Source organism: Podarcis erhardii (assembly GCF_964252035.2).
Source record: "Podarcis erhardii genome assembly, chromosome: 5".
Taxonomy (NCBI): Eukaryota; Metazoa; Chordata; class Lepidosauria; order Squamata; family Lacertidae; genus Podarcis; species Podarcis erhardii.
In genome coordinates, this window is record NC_138509.1 from 43,097,968 (window position 1) to 43,115,684 (window position 17,717).

The 17,717-nt window shown below is 40.6% G+C and overlaps 1 protein-coding gene across 10 annotated transcripts in view; it reads right to left on the reverse strand.

Annotated features, from left to right (window-relative positions):
• PTPRE (protein tyrosine phosphatase receptor type E) overlaps positions 1–17,717 on the reverse strand; it is a 149,780-nt gene that overhangs the window by 24,251 nt on the left and 107,812 nt on the right. For 6 of the 10 annotated variants that reach the window (XM_081863226.1, XM_081863232.1, XM_081863233.1 and 3 more), the window contains 3 exons: positions 4,911–5,013; positions 4,522–4,595; positions 22–155 (listed from right to left, as the gene is read on the reverse strand). In XM_081863226.1, the coding sequence (XP_081719352.1) occupies positions 22–155; positions 4,522–4,595; positions 4,911–5,013 (311 nt within the window). Of the gene's footprint in view, positions 1–21; positions 156–4,521; positions 4,596–4,696; positions 4,801–4,910; positions 5,014–17,717 lie in introns of those variants that run through there. The other 4 variants (XM_081863230.1, XM_081863229.1, XM_081863227.1 and 1 more) reach the window with 3 other exon arrangements.

Here is a 17,717-nt window from a genome sequence, read left to right on the forward strand (position 1 = left end):
ATACAAAATATGAAGACTTACATTAAACTCCTCCCGAAATAACTTTCCATCATCAGCTGCTCTTATCCGTATTTCATGTTCCAGATGTTCCACTGGAATAGGAAAATACTTTTTTGGGCCAGAAGGAGACCTTCTGAGAAGCATCTGTTGTTCTGCTGGATAGGATGCCAACATAATATATATTATTACATATGGTATGAATAATGACACTGCAGTTCAAATGTTCATTTAGAATCCCCTGCTCACCAAAAGAAGAAGATGGGTGCTGGCTTTTAAAAAGATAATGTGTAAAAAGAGGCTAGTAATGCTAAGGAAGAATTTAATCTCTGAGGTGTGTTCCTAAGATGATGATTTGGGAGGGGGTTGGGGTGGATGAAAGTTTCACCAATAGGAGCTGAGGTGGGTGGGGAGACTGGGAACAGTCTATGGGCAGAATGGAAACACACCAAACTCTAGTAATGTGTACAATACTGTGCAAATTTGACTTGAAACGCAGCGGGGGGGGGGGATCTCACTACGTTTTTAGCCAGCATACTAATAATTAACAGTGAATATCAATGGAGTACTTAGCTGAGAGGAGGGATGTACATTTAATTCTTTTAAAATACATAGCCCACCTTTACAATTCCAAAATGGAAACACTTAGCATACTTTACACAACACAAACAGTAAACACAATGAACAAAAACATACAAAGGAGAGCTGATGAAAACAAAAGCCTCACAATAACAGCAGGAAAAAGGATGGGACACTGTTGAAAGAGAAGTTTGTCAGTGGAAGCTGCTGGTTTGTTACTTTGTGGTTTTATTTTATAATTTTAATGTACCGTATTTTTACGTCTATAAGATGCCCGCATGTATAAGACGCACCCTATTTTGGAGGACTCAGATTTAAGAAAATGGGGGGAGATGTATCCGTGTATAAGACACCCCCTAATTTTTGACATTTTTAAGGGGAAAACCCTAGTCTTATACACAGAAAAATATGGTAAATTGTACTTGTTTTAACTATGTTGTGTAACCTGACCTCGGATCATTTGGTGCACGGTGGGCTATAAGTTCTAAGAAGAAAGAAAGGAAAAAAATATCCCATAGCAGGAATTTTAGTGCCAAAGCAAAAGGGAGGGGAAAGTTCCTTTCTGGGATGGGAGGGACTGAAGGGAAGGGAAGGGAAACACACATCTGAACAGTTTAGATGCTTCAGTTTAGTAATTCTGAACTCATAGCTGAATGAGTTCAATTTGGCAATGAGCTCTCCTGAAGGGAAGCCCCACATCTAGAAACACCCACCAATATTTATTCTGCTGAATCTGACAAGCTGACTGTTGTGGCATTCATTTTTAACCCTTTCAATATGTTGTAGTGGTTAGAGCATTGGAGTAGAACCTGGAAGAGCAGGGGGCAAATCCCCACTCAGCCATGAAGCTCACTATGTAACCTTGGAGCCAGCCAGCATCTCTCTCAGCCTAACCTACATCACAGGGTTTGGGGGAGGATAAATTGGGAGGGGGAGAACAACATACCATATTTTTCGCCCCATAGGGCACACCGCCCCATAGGGTGCACCTAGGTTTTTTTTTGGGGGGGGGAATAAAGAAAAAAAATTATTTCCCCCCAAGGCGCGGGGCTGGCGCGGGGGAAGCCCGAGCTTCCCCTGACCCCAGCCCCCAGAACAGCCTGCTATCCGGGAAGTCGCACCAGTCTCCCTAGGCTTGGGGAGAGCTGCGCGAAGCCCGGGCATGCTCTTCAGCGCGCCCCAGGCTTTGGAATGCAGGCAGCTCTGCGCAACCCTTGGGAGACCGGCACGACTTCACGCCAGTCTCCCAAGGGTTGCGCAGAGCTTCCTGAAGCCTGTAGAGCGAGAGGGGTCGGTGCGCATCGACCCCTCTTGCTCTCCAGGCTTCAGCGAAAGCCTGCATTCGCCCCATAGGATGCACACACATTTCCCCTTCATTTTTGGAGGGGAAAAAGTGTGTCCTATAGGGCGAAAAATACGGTATATCACATTGGGCTCACTGGAGGAAAGCGGGACTATATGTTAAATAAATACAGTACACAATAAAAGACATTTAATTCTCCAGACAACTGCCGTATATATTGGTTTTGTAAAAATACGCACAGCATTTCAAAAATGAGCATTAATACAAGCTGTAATGAAGAAAAGGATGAAACAGTGAAGAACGATTTGGTTTACAAACTCCGCAAAACCGGAAGTAGTGTCTTAGTTTGAGAACTTTACCTCAGTCTAAGAACGGAATCCCAACGGTAAAAGGGCACCAGTGGCGGGAGGCCTCATTAGGGAAAGCGCACCTTGGTTTAAGAACGGTTTTGATTTAAGAATGACTTCCAGAACGGATTACGTTCATAAGCCGAGGTACCACTGTATTTGTATTAATGTATTTGTATTTATTTATACATAATAATCAGGTGCAGCTCAGTGGCCAGTAGTGTAAATTGCGAGTCCAGCCAACCAGTTTAAGGATTAAACTCAGCTATGAACCAGCTGCTCCTGGGCAAGCTATTACCCCTTGCCCAGGTAATGGAAATTTACAATACAGGATTATTGAAAGGATGACTGGTAGAAACCCGAGTTGCCCTCAGTATGCCTCTGAATGCAAGGCTGCTGGGAATCACAAATGGGGGACATGCTGTTACATCCAGCTTGTGAACTTCCTATAGGCTTCTGCTTGACCCCCGTGAGCCCAGGATGCTGGACTAGATGGACATTTGGCCAGATTCTGAAAGGCTCTTCTTATGACCTTACGACAGAGGGCCTTCTTGGTGGTGGCGCCTGCCCTGTGGAACGCCCTCCCTTCAGATGTGAAGGAAATAAGCAGCTATCTTATTTTTAAAAGACATCTGAAGGCAGCCCTGTTTAGGGAAGCTTTAATATTTAATGCTGTATTGTTTTTAACACTCGATTGGAAGCTGCCCGGAGTGGCTGGGGAAACTCAGCCAGATGGGTGGGGTATAAATAACAACAACAACAACAACAACAACAACAATAATAATTGTTATTGTTATTATTCACAAGAGAGACTGTAACCTAGTATAAACTCCCACTGGAAGAACGAGGAGGGGGTGAGGTGGGGTGAGGGGAAAGCAGAGTTTTTTGCCAGCTTCACCTTCTTCCTACAGTCCCCCAAGCAATCTCATGTGTTTCAAAGAGCCTCAAACCTTTGAGAGCAGATTCTCAGTGGGAACAGGCAGTTCCAGGGAAAAGGACAAAATAGTAACTTCCTCCTTCCACTCATAGGAGTGCCCTAGTTCTGCTCACCGAGTTTCTGGATCCAAGCCACTGAGAGTTAAACTACACAAATGTCACATGTGGCTGCCTCTTGCTTTTCATTCGCAGGGGAAGGGGTATTATTGGGGACACAGCATACCTGGAGTAAGGCTTCTTCCATCCTTCCTCAGCTACAATGGACTATAATAGCATATTTTATTTTATTTTATTAAAAACTAAGCCTTGAAATTTTGTGAGCAAGGGGCACACTACGGGGGTTGGGGTGTTATATCTGGAAAGCAAAATACTCGCCTAACCAACACGCTATAATTCCAGTTACAAACTGTAGTTTGACACCAAGAGAATGTTTCTCATAGCACAATCCTATGCACAGCAACACAGAAGCAAGTCCTGTTAAGTTTGGTAGGACCTTGGTCACATTCACGCCATACACTGAAAACACATGACTTCCCCCAAATAATCTTGGGAGCTGCAGTTTGTTAAGGTCTCTGAGGGGATAAACTAAAGTTCACAGGATTCTTTGGGGAAAGCCAAGTGATTTAAAGGATGTGACCTTACTCCAGGTAAGTGTGCACAGGATTGCAGTCTAAAGTGCCCTGAACACTTGGAACGCAATATATAATTGATAGGTATTAGCAACATTACACTGGTTATGATCTAGGACAGAGATAAAGATGCTTAAGAACCACTACTTTTAAACCAAAGTATTATTCAATAGCTGCAACTTTCTGCAAGTCCAATTCATGGCTCTGTTTCAAGGCTTTTTTAAATACATGAAATAAAAACATCCAGTTCACTCAGCTGGGTTCTACAGTGATTTCTGTCTCCTTCACAAATGAATAGGTATGATACACATGTTTTCAAACTACTGCTTCTCACATTTACAAAATATACTTGTGTAATTATTTCTTTAAAATATTTATATACCCTTCTTCAAACCTGATTTTAGGACAAGGTATGCTTAAGATCTCCCGGTTCTATACCTAACATTTATAATATGTAAAAAGTGGCCCAAGTCTAACTAGACTTTAAATATAAATATATTCAATTTCCAGTCTTTGTGTTGGATCCTACATCCTGTTATAGATAGAAACTTGTAAGCAGCATATTACTACAAAAGCAAAAGTTGCTTAAAAAAGTAAATAAAGTTTTTAAATTAAAAACAACTAAGAGTAACAAACATTTCAGTAACCAAACATTTACATTCAGCATTATATTTACCACTTTAAAAAACCTAAGATTTTCATTATTAAGTAAATCAAATTTATATTTTACCTTGCTCTTCTAAGATTCCATTCGGTATTTTTTTATCACTTGAAGTCACCACTGCTTTTCTGTGTTTCCTGAACCTTAATAATTATAATAAGATAAATTTAGGGGGATAGTGCAGATCTGTTGTGAATAAATAAGTTACCTGTTTACGTATAATACTGCAGCTTGTCTCACAAACCATGTAATTCTGGAAAAACTCTTTCTAATCATCTTCCGTTTGTAAAAGCTTCAGATGGTGGAGAGAAACAGTGTGTGTAACATTCTCCGCTGCCCTCGATAATGTGGGTGAGTGCAGCCGGCACAGCTGCACACAACACACTTTCATTTCCTCATTAGATCACATGGAAACAAGACAGAACTAGTTCCAAGCTAAGCCTCTGATGTCTGCTTACCTGAAGAAATAGCCAGCTAAAAGGATCAAAATTATAAACACCAGAATCAGGATCAGCATTGAAGTCAACAGATGTGGCGGTGGACTGTTTTCTTTTGGAGGGCCTAGGAGTTTAAAAAGAGAAGTAAGGAGTGGGGAAAGAACAAATTTCTTAATCTCTAACAGATAAAATCGCATACACACAGTTCCTAAACAAATTACTTAACACGAATTAGCCACATAGCATTTTGAGCAAGTTATAATCTCTTTTGAAGTTCTTGGCTAGAAATGAGAATCCTGACAGCAACAATTCCCTTGTCACTTGCACTTTCAGAATAGTTTCCCCATACAGCTATTTGCTTCTTTGCTGTCAGACAACACCATCAAACCATAAATGACCTTCATGTACCACCCTTCTGAGCTTTAATAATAATAATAATAAATTTTTATTTATACTCTGCCCTCCCCAGCCAAGACCAGGCTCAGGGCGGCTAACAACCAGTAATAAAAACAAGTTGATGAAAATACAATTTAAAAGATTAAGATACAACATTAAAACAATTAGGGAGCAATCTCATCACACGAGGAGAAAGGAAAAAGAAAAAGGGGGAGGGAATCAACCTGATTCTGAGCCAAAGGCCAGGTGGAACAACTCTGTCTTACAGGCCCTGCAGAAAGAGATCAGACCCCACAGGGCCCTGGTCTCAAGACAAAGAGCATTCCACCAGGCCGGAGCCAGTGTTGAGAAGGCCCTGGCTCTGGTTGAGGCTAATCTAACTTCCTTAGGGCCCGGGACCTCTAGGGTGTTGCTATATATGGACCTTAAGGTCCTCCGTGGGGCATACCAGGAGAGGCGGTCCCGTAGGTACGAGGGTCCTAGGCCGTGAAGGGCTTTAATAGTCAAAACAAGCCCCTTAAATCTGACCCTGTACTCCACCAGGAGCCAGTGCAGCTGGAAAAGCACTGGGTGAATATACTCCCATGGCAGAGACTCTGTGAGGAGCCTCGCTGCAGCATTCTGCACCCGCTGAAGTTTCTGGGACAGCTTCAAGGGCAGCCCCGCATAGAGCGAATTACAGTAGTCAAGCCTGGAGGTGACCATCGCATGGATCACTGTGGCCAGGTCGGGGCGGGAAAGGTAAAGGACCAACTGCTTGATGCGGCGAAGGTGGAAAAATGTGGACTATTTGACCACCAGGAACAGGTGGATGCCAACTGATTTTAAAAGGGCAGTAAGTTTTTCCCACTCACAAACCACCACCAGTTCTTACTTCCTCATCAACAATCTCTGCTAAGGTGCTACACCATGGGTAGGCAAACTAAGGCCCGGGGCCCGGATCCGGCCCAATCGCCTTCTAAATCCAGCCCGCGGAATCAACGTGTTTTTACATGAGTAGAATGTGTGCTTTTATTTAAAATGCATCTCTGGGTTATTTGTGGGCATAGGAATTCGTTCATCCCCCCCCCCCAAAAAAATATATAGTTTGGCCCACAACATGGTCTGAGGGACAGTGGACCGGCCCCCTGCTGAAAAAGTTTGCTGACCCCTGTGCTACACTGAATATGGAACTTTGTGGTACCAGGAATTAAATACATATTTGTGGGAATGTACCATGGAATATGTCAGGGCTTTGCATCTGTTATCTCTTTTGACAAGAGGCAGGTGAGAAATGGAAGAGGGAGAAGTTTAAAACAGTCGCTTTCCCCCTTTCAGTGTTCCTGTCTTCTCATTGTACAGTGACAGGAGTTTAAGTAAAATGGGGGTGGAGCCACACTGAGATGAAAACTGGATTTAAACAATGCCACAGGTTTAAGCAAAGCAGGTATGGAGCGAAGCTGAGCTTTTTTAAATTAAGAAAACCCAGACAAGTCAGTTTTAACAAGGAAAATAGCAGAGATGGGTACAACTCAGAAGCTAACATGAAAAACTGTTTTCCTCCACTGTGCTTTATTCAAACCTCTGCTGTTTAAAACCAAATGCAAATGAAGAAGGGATAATATAAGGCGAGAAAATGGGTGTTGACATTAGGCATATAAAAATACTCAGAGTAATAATCTTAGAAAATACCAACATCATATTTCAGAGGGAGGAAGAAAGAAAAGATGGCCGATGAGATATGAGAGATAAAAAAGTGTATAGTCATAACATTTTTGTTTTTACAATAATACTGAGACGACAGGCATTCCTTATGCAGAAACAAAAGTATTATTGTCTGCTGAATCCTTAGGGATTTTCAGACACAGAACCACCCTAAATATTTAGTTACAGAAGCTTTAGTTACAGACTTCTATTTATAATGAAATACTTTTTCTATCCAATGCCATCCATTGCAACAAAACTAATAAGTACCCATAGGACTAAGCATACTTCATTCTGCCTCGTAACCTAGAGGAATCCAAACCAATTATTGTACTTTAATTGGCAAGGTTCCCACCCCCCTTTCCCCACCTATTGTTTCCTTCTCACAACTTCTGAACTTTAAATAGAGCAGCAGATCTCCTTACATGCAACACACAAGATTGTGCATGTGCAGCAGGCTTTTGCTGAACTCTCTTGCAAAGCACGACAGTGGTTCACAACATAAAAACACAGAATACATAATAAAAATAAGAACAAACCAATAAACCCTCTCCCACAAGTATGTTTAAAAAGACATAGCAAGTTAATCAGTCAAATGCCTGGTTAAAGGGAAACATTTTTGCCTGGTGCCTAAATATATGTAATGAAGACATCAGACGAACGTCCCTGGGAAAAGCATTCCAGAAACAGGGATCCGTCGCTGAAAAGGCCTGCTCTTGTATCATCACCCTCTGCATCTCTCGGGGAGGAGGCACATGAGAAAGGCCTCAGATGGTGGTTGTAGGGTCTGTGTTGGTTCATATGGGGAGAGACGGTCCTTAATATCAGAACTTGGAGAAGCTTATCAGAAGCTTGAGATCATTCGTGCTACTCTTTTTTTTTTTTTTTTTTTTAAAAAATAATTTTTATTGATTTTACAACATAAACAAAAAACAAATAAACATAACACGACTTCCCCAAACCTCCCCTTCCCTGCATCCAAATTTTAAAAATTTTTAGCAATTCTTCATCCCATTTTTATATTTAATTCTCTTTAAAAAAATTCTATTTTATAAATTTCAATTTATAGCTGTAATTCTTTGTATCCAATCCCTTGACATCTTAACATTCCGAAATTTTACAACAATTTTTAAGATAGATTTTAAATTTTTTCCAGTCCTCCTCCACTGTCTCTTTCTTCTGGTCACGAATTCTGCCGGTCATCTCTGCCAATCCCATAAATTCAGTCACCTTGGTCTGCCATTCTTCCAGAGTAGGTAATTCTTTAGTCTTCCAATACTTCGCCAAAAGGATTCTTGCTGCTGTTGTTGCATACATAAAAAAGGTCCTATCTTTCTTTGGTACCAATTGGCCGACCATGCCCAGGAGAAAAGCCTCCGGTTTCTTTACAAATGTCCACTTAAGGATTTTCTTAATTTCATTATAGATCATTTCCCAGTAGGCCTTAATCTTTGGGCAGGTCCACCAAAGGTGATAAAAAGTTCCTTCACATTCATTGCACTTCCAACAATTGTTATTGGGCAAATGATATATCTTTGCAAGCTTGACTGGAGTCATGTACCACCTATAGATCATTTTCATTATGTTCTCTTTCAGGGCACTGCATGCCGTAAATTTAATACCTGTGGTCCATAACTGCTCCCAGTCAGCAAACATAATATCATGACCAATATCCTGTGCCCACTTAATCATAGCTGATTTAACCGTTTCATCCTGTGTATTCCATTTTAGCAGCAGATTATACATTCTAGACAAATTCTTGGTATTGGGTTCTAGCAATTCTGTTTCTAACTTTGACCTCTCCTTCTGAAATCCTAGTTTTCTGTCCTGCTTAAAAGTTTCATTGATCTGGAAATAATGTAACCAATCTCGAACTTTAGGTTTCAATTTCTCAAAACTCTGTAGTTTCAACTTTTCACCATCATATTCTATAATTTCACAATATTTTGGCCACTCTGTATCCATGTTCAGTCTTTTTACCGCCTTAGCTTCCATTGGTGACAACCACCTGGGGGTTTTACTTTCAAGCAAATCTTTATATCGATTCCATACATTATACAATGCTTTCCTAACAATATGGTTTTTAAAATTTCTATGTACCTTTACCTTGTCATACCATAAATATGCATGCCAACCAAAACTATTATCATAACCTTCCAGGTCCAGAATGTCTGTATTCTCAAGAAGTAGCCATGGTTTCAGCCAGCAAAAAGCCGCTGCTTCATAATAAAGTTTTAAGTCCGGCAGGGCAAAGCCCCCTCTATCCTTTGCATCAGTCAAAATCTTAAATTTTATTCTGGGTTTTTTGCCCTGCCAGACAAATTTAGATATATCTTTCTGCCACTTCTTGAAACAGTCCATCTTATCTAAAATTTGCAATGTCTGGAACAGAAATAACAATCTCGGCAATACATTCATCTTGATAACAGCAATTCGGCCTAACAAGGAAAGTCTCAATCTTGACCATATATCGAAATCTTTCTTCACTTCGGCCCAGCATTTCTCATAATTGTCTTTAAATAGGTTCACATTCTTAGATGTTAAATTCACCCCCAGATATTTTACCTTTTTAGTAATTTCCAAACCAGTTTCTCTTTGAAAACTATCTTTTTCCCCCACCGTGAGATTTTTTTCCAACACCTTTGTCTTATGTTTATTTAATTTAAAACCTGCTACCTGACCAAATATTTCAATAAGTTCCAAAACTCTTTTTGTACTGGTTTCTGGCTGTTGTAATGTCAAGACTAGATCATCTGCAAATGCTCTTAACTTATAATGTTTAGTTCCGACCTGTATACCTTTAACCAGCTGGTCTCTTCTAATCATATTTAGGAAAACCTCCAGTACCGATATAAACAATAGAGGGGAAATTGGGCATCCCTGTCGTGTCCCTTTCTCTATTGGAATTTCGTTCATAACCATACCATTTACAATTAGTTTGGCCTTTTGCTCAGAGTAAATTGCACTTATACCATTTTCAAAGTTTTTGCCTACCCCCATCCCTTGGAGATTCCTCTTCATAAAGCTCCAACAAATATTGTCAAAGGCTTTCTCTGCATCCACAAAAATCAAAACAGCTTTTCTATTTATGTCAGTTTCCAGAAGTTCTAAAATGTCTATAATATTCCTCACATTGTCTGACAATTGCCTGCCTGGTAGAAAGCCAGTTTGGTCCCTGTGAATCTCCTCTAACAAAACTTTTTTGAATCTTTTTGCTAAAATGTCTGCAAAAATTTTATAATCCACATTCAAGAGTGATATAGGGCGGTAATTCTTAACTTGATGTTTCTCAGTTTCTGTCTTCGGTATAAGTGAGATGAATGCTTCCTTCCACGATTCGGGAGCCTTTTTCCCTTCCAAAATTTGATTGCAAACTTCTTTCAATGGTTGTATTAACCAATCCTTCAGTGCTTTATAGTATCTCGCAGTTAGTCCATCTGGTCCTGGTGATTTTCCCAGCTGCATATCCTGAATGGCGCTCTCTATTTCTTGATCTGTAATTTTCTCATTTAAACTCCTTCTATTATTTTCAGAGATTTTTGGTAAGCCGTATTTTCCAATAAATTCTTCTATCTCCTGTTCGTTTTTTGGCCCTTGTCTGTATAATTTCTTGAAGAAACTTTGAAAACAATTACTTATCTCATTTGGTTTATTAATAGACTTCCCATCTACTTCGAGTGATGTCACTGTATTCAATTTTTGCCTCTTTTTCAATTGCCAAGACAGTAGCTTCCCACATTTATCTGCGGACTCAAAAGTCTTTTGTCTCATTTGTTTAATTTTCCATTCTATTTCCTGATTCATCAATTCCATGTATTGTGTTTGATAGAATTTTATTTCTCTTAGTATCTCTTGGGATTTAGGCTTAGATCTCAATTTCTTCTCCCCTTCTTTTATTAAATTCCAAATTTTCTCTTTCTTCTCATTCTGTTTTTTCCTCTTTATTGAATTCTGTTGTATTAGGAAGCCACGCATCACGGCTTTACTTGCATCCCAAATAACTCTTTTTTCAGTGTCTGATCTCAGGTTAATCTCGAAGTAGTCTTTAAGTGTCTTTTGAGCCTTTTTACAAATTTCTTCATCTCCAAAGAGAGTGTCATTCATTCTCCATCTAAAGGTTCCAGCTGTTGTCAGTTTCATTTCCATCTTGACAGCATTGTGGTCAGAACAGGTCTTTGGGCAGATTTCTACTTTTTTAACTTTTGATGCCAGATTACTAGAAGTCCATATTTGATCAATTCTAGTCCATGTCATTTTTGCTTCAGAGAAGAAGGTCCCCTCCCTTTCCAGAGGGTTCCTAGTTCTCCAAATGTCAATCAGGTCCATAGTGTCAGTCAGTTCAAAGAATGTCTTTGGTAGTCTTCCATCATTAGATATTATTTGTCTTTGGGCCTTGTCCATGTTTGTGGAGACAACTCCATTCATATCACCCATCATTATAATTTTAAAGTCCAAAAAGTCCATTAAAGTCTCATGCAACTTCTTGAAGAATTCAGCCTTCCCCTCATTTGGTGCATATACTCCAACAATCAAAATCTTTTCTCCATGAATTTGAATTTCCACTGCCAGGTATCTTCCTTGGTCATCCTTAAAGATCAGTTTTGGTTCAAATTTTTCCTTGACATAGATCACAACTCCTCTTTTCTTAACTCTATCTGATGAAATAAATTCTTGTCCTAATCTCTTATTTGTTAAAAGTTTTCTATGTGTCCTGGCAATGTGAGTTTCTTGTAGACAGATTACATCTAGATGTTCCTTCTTTAATAGATGGAATACTTGACCCCTTTTTCGAGGGTGGTTCAAACCATTACAATTCCAGCTGAAGAGTTGCAGAGACATTTTTGTTACTGGGTAGCTCTTCCACCGACTGCACCAAGTTGTTGTTCCTCCTCGGTCGGTGCTCGGTTCAGTCCAAATGATAGATTTGAAATGTCCGGTACTTCCCCCTCACTAACAGTTCCTTTCTGAAGATCCTCTTGATTTCTTTCCAAAAAGAGTTCTTTATCCTGGTTTGTTTTTATTTTAATTTTCTTCCCTTTAAAGTTAAAGGACAACCCTTGTGGAAATTCCCACCTGAATGGGATATTATTCTGTTTAAGTAGATCAACTAATTCTTTAAATTGAGATCTAACCTCCAAAAAGTATTTAGGAATATCCTTGAAAATCTGGATCTGAGAATTTTTAATGACCAAGGCCTTCTGGAAATGTAGGTTCAGTATTTTGTCTCTTTGTTCCTTTGATCCCAAGGTAATTAAACAGTCTCTTGGCTTCTTCCCTTGCTTCCTGCCAATCCGAAAGGCTGAGGTTATCACAAATTCATCTTCTTCTCCATCTAACTCATCATTCCAAAAATCTTGAAATTTATCTGTGAGGAATTCCCCAAGCTTGTCCTCTTCCTCTTCTGGAACCAGTCTTAATTTCAGGTTCTTGCTTTTCCTTTCCAGTTCTAGTAGGGCTAATGCTGTATCATGTTCATGTACTTTTTTTGCAATAGGCGCAAACTTTCCTTTGGTTTCTTCGGCAGTAGACCTAGCACTCTCAGCTATTCTCCTTGTTTCCGTAGACTCTTGAACCAAACGGTTTATAGAATCTGTATTAGATGAGATTGTTGTTGTGTTCAGGTCTAGTCTTGTTGTCAGCTCCGTCAGTTTCTTAGAGTTCTCTGTAGACTGTTTAGTAAGTTCTGCAGATTGCTTGGTGAGTACTTCTAATGACTGATTTATTTTGAGCAGAGCCTGTGTCATTGACTCCATTGATGCTGCTGTTATTTTTTCTTGTGCAGCTGCTGCTCCTGATAAAGAACCTCTTTTTTGAGCTTGTTTTTGAGCCTGCTTTGTTTTACTTCTTGTTGAAATTTCTTCTGGCGGGTTGCTCATAACTCAAGGTCATTCACACAGGAAAGTTGCAAGTGGAAAATCCCGCTGGATACACCGTAATACAACTGAAGCCCTCTAGAGGAGGCAATTGTAACCATCCAAAGGCACCCACAACAAAGAAACAGAAAGTCCAAAGGCAAAAGTCCCACTAAGAGTCTTTAATTTGTAGCACTTTACTGTTAAAATTGTAATCCACCAAAGTCCCGTTAATATGTTTCAAATAAGTCTTATTTTGTAACCACTGTCTTTTGACAGCTCACTTGACAGTTCCTTTTTCAGGCGATCGCTGCTCCGGCAGCCTGACCAGAAGTGTCAGCAGCAGAGGTTTTTTATTCCTTATCCCTTTCTTTTGCAGGTTAAATTAATTCTGTTTCCTCCCCCCCTTCTCCTGCACTACAGGGGGGAGATCCTTTCGATGTCTGGTTTAATAAGAGTTAAAAGGAAAGTCCGTTTAATCACAGCTCAGTCTTTCATTGCTCCGTTAATCATGCAGATCCGGGAGGCTGACTTCCTTAATTTTTGCCTTCCCGTTTTCAGCCAAATCTTCTAGATTTTTAAGTCCCGTTTTTAATTTTGCGTTCTTACTCACGGGTATTGTTGTTGCCAATCTTTAGTTTCAGAAAGGAATCGGCGCTCTCCGTTAATGGCGACGCGGCTTCACTCCGTAAGCTGGGTAGCGATCCTCAGCACCGCGCTCACCCCGATGCCGCTCCGGAGCCTTTAAAAAGGCTCTTTCACGATGCCGGGGGGGCGCAAAGGTGCCCACCGAATCTCCTTGCTCACAGGCTTCAGCGCCTGTGATTTTAGGGGTCCCCCGCTTGCCGTAGCGGGTAAGACCCGAACTTACGGAGCAGTCCTGCCTCGGAGCTCGAGGCTAGGACCGCCATCAAACGCTGGCGCCGACCGGAAGTCCATTCGTGCTACTCTTTAGCAAAAGTGCAGATGACTAAGTTGTGTGCTCTGGATAGGGTTACACACCCCTTAAAGAGGCAGTTTGCAGTTTGGGCGTGCTCCTGGAACCATCACTGTATGTAAATAACAATAATAAAACTAATAATTATTGTGGTAGTAATGCCTCGTGAGATGAGTGCAATTATGTGGTTACTTTCCATGCCACTGAGACAACACACTGCTGGCATGGAAGAAACTAGGCTGTTGCACCCATTTCACATGGTTCTACTTACAAATGGCACTGAACTACTTATGCACTTATGGACCACGGGTGCTACAAGCTGCACACGGCAGGTGAAAACTATTGTATACATATAAAAGTTTGCAAAACTCCAGGAGATATACCCTTACAGCTCAGGTGTAGAGTGTGTGTGTGTGTGTGTGTGTGTGTGTGTGTGTGTGTGTGTGTGTAAACATAAAAGCACACACACACACAATAAAACACATCTCTTAAGTGAGTGAATTTTCACTACTATGAACTACTATGATTTTTTACTTTGAAAATATGTGTTTTTGGGATGATGGAGAGCAGAATCAATGCCTCGTAAGGTCACCCACATTTTCCATGAAGTTTATTTTCCTATGTTCAAATAGCCATCCAGTGAAGCCAAGCAAGAAGGGCAACAGGGACCACCTTACCAACACTGGCAGTGTGACTGTTAACATATAATAGGTAGATACTGAAGGTGACTCCTAGCTCTGTACTGAATCCAAACAGTGATACTTCATCATCATCATCCTGTGTTATCACAACAACTTTCACTTTGTTATGGCTGTTCTTTGCAGCATGTCATGTGTGTAACAGAACATGCACATCTGATTTTTCAGGCGATGTTGTCTTTTTCTCTTAAAGTTGTTACTAAATCTTTGAAGTTCACAATATTTGCTTTCCTGTTTTGGGCTTCATAATTCTACAAGGAAAAAATGTCCCGTCACATGGAAGGAATGTTCCTGCTTAGGGATCCATGCATGCATGGATCCATCCACCACACCCTTCTCCAGCATACAACTCTGTAAATTGTCAGAGGATCATGGAGGGCATTCTACTCTACACAACCAGTTTTCTGTTTCCCATCTTTCAACATTCTGCAGCTACTAAGAATGCACAGTTCACCCTGGGCTGGTTTGTCTTTTTTAACAGGGTTAGTGTGTACTTCTGCAAACCCTGAAAACGATACTGTAATATTTAATGGATCTCTTTTTTGTGTTGGTGGGGTAAAGAGAAGAACATTTTTCATAAAGTATTTGGAACACGTAACTTTTTGTCCTTATGAACTTATAAATGGCATTGAATAAAAACATTTGGGCAGGACCTTCCAGTTATTATCTAGTTGCAGTCTTGTAACATCCCTGAAAAGGTTAGTCAGTATTATCCATATACAACGGATAGGAGGACTGAGGCTGAGAGCAGCTTGCCCAAAGCCACCTTATAAGTTCATGGCAGAGAAAGGATTCAAACCAGGAACTTCATGATTTGCAACCTAGTCTCTTAAACACACCACTGGAAATAATATGCACAAGAGCAGAATTTTCAAAAATCCACACTGGGGAAAGCAACTTAATGATTTTCTGATTTCCATATGCATACAAACTTGTAATACTCTTATGAAAGTGAATTGTCTTTGAACTTTAAATGCACAGAAGCATATAAATGCAACCTGAATAATCCTGATTTAACAATTCTTATAATAAATATACTCAGCAGTTATACTAATAGCAAACACAAGCAACAAACTACAGATCTATCTGCTGCAGTCCTTTTCATTGCAACAAATAGTCAACCGCAGCAGTACAGGCCTAAAATAGAGTATGGCAATTTATTAAACATGTGACACACGGTGGGCTATGTGGTTTGAAAGGTGTGGAGAGCTGTAGCAACAGTAATTTAGGCTCCATGTTATGAGAAGCTTTAGTTATAGTCTGGATAATCAGATCCAGCCAATCTTTGTAAATAACTTCCCTTTTCAATATACCAATATCACCTCTTATTAGATGGCACCCACCCTGTTCCTACTTGAAATGCATTAAATAAAACAGAGGTCCGTCCCCCTGTTTTAAAAAAGATCTCCCTGTATAAAATTTTATAAACAGGAAAAGCTTCAGAAGAAGATGAATGACCAGGAAGGAGCATGGCATCCATTACCCCCTCCCTGAGAGCCTGCACATTCATACTTAACCATAGTTTGGGCTCGGTGTAATATGCAAACCAGGCCACTGTCAAAGAGCTGAGAGTAAAGGAAAAGATCCTGTGGCTAAGGAATCAGTAAGCCTAGGAATGTCTCTTCTAAGCATCCTTGCCCTCTAACCCCTAGATTATGGAATACTGCTTTGCTTGTTGAAGGATGCATCTGCAACCATGACACCAATCTCAACCATCACTGCAGACCTTTCTGCATGCCTAGCCAACAACAATAATAAAAGGGGACAAAGAAAGTCCACGTTCTATAACGCTTCATACCTATTGTTGCTTGATGTAACAGAGAAAAGTCTGTTAGCACATGGGCTCTTCTCCACCTGGCCTGGGCAAGACTCAATGTGCATGCATACACCACCTCTGCTAGACAGGCAGCTAAAAGCTTAATTTCATAGTGATACAAGCTATGACGTTACTGAATGTACAGTTCTGGTTTTGAAAGAATGAGCTTTCAAAATGTTTCCACAGACCCTGAAGCAGCTGTCACTGGGATTGTGTTGATAGCCAGCTTAGCATTGCTGTGCCATAGGATTTCTGCTTTCAGGCCCTACAGCAAAAATCCTGAGGGTTGTCAAATGAGGAGGGTGGGGGTGGGGGGGAACTGGCAGAAAGCATGGCAGTTTCCAAGGCATGACTTTGCTGTTTTCCAGGTTCTGCACAAGATGGTCTTAGGTGCTTGATTCTTATTGCTTCAACCAGGGGGTAAATTCCAGTAGGTACTCTCTAACCCAGGATGTGAAATTTTGCAAGAAGGAATATGTTCAAAATCTAGTACATTAAAGCAAATACATTTCCCCACTTCTGAGCAGGCTTTGTGGCAATAAGGTAGCATTCATCAAAGCTGATAACTGCCTGGGTGGATTAGGCTAAGCTCTTCTTTCTAGTTCCTGTTTCAACAACAGACAGTCATATGCCTCTGGAAGCTGACAAACAAGGCATGAAGGCGAAGCCACCCATTTATGGTATTATGAGGAAAGGGGGAAGTTCTATATTGATGCTCTTATTTTTAGAAACCTCTATTGTATCTCCCCACCCCCAGCAATCTTTATTTTCCTCTATGACACCATTATAAACGTTTGTGGCCTGTGTGTCTCTTAATACTAACATTTTGTACTGTCTGCTGTTTTTGCAAATAGGGTAAGGTATTTTTGTTTAACACCCCGCCACCCCACACACAACCGATGTATCGCCAAAAACAACTTACACGTGCCTCACCTTGGCTGAGACAACAAGCATTTGAAGCACATTTAGACATGACTCCCCCCCCCCAGGAATCTCGGGAAACTGTAGTTCACCATTCACAGAGCTACAGTTCCCAGCACCTTTAGCAAACTACAATTCCCTGGATTCTGTGAGGGAAGTTATGTGCTTTAAATGTATGGTGTATGAGCATCCTCTGTTAGAACAACTGCTACACAGTTTATTTAAGCTGCTGTAGAACAGGTGACATACCTGCTTCCCCTGGCATTTATGTGGCTTTTGTCCAAAGTCCCTAGAGCAATCGGCATACTTGCTGAGCAAGAAAATGCTTCAAGTAACTCATTAAGAATTGCATTCAACAATACTCAGCATGCAAGGGATCCCAAAGGGGACATGGAGGTAAAGGAACTTAGGGAGAGAAGAAACAGGAGAAGGAAATGTGCCACATTATTGCTGCTGAGAAGAGAGGTAGGTAAAGGTAAAGGACCCCAGGATGGTTAAGTCCAGTCAAAGGTGACTTTGGGTTGC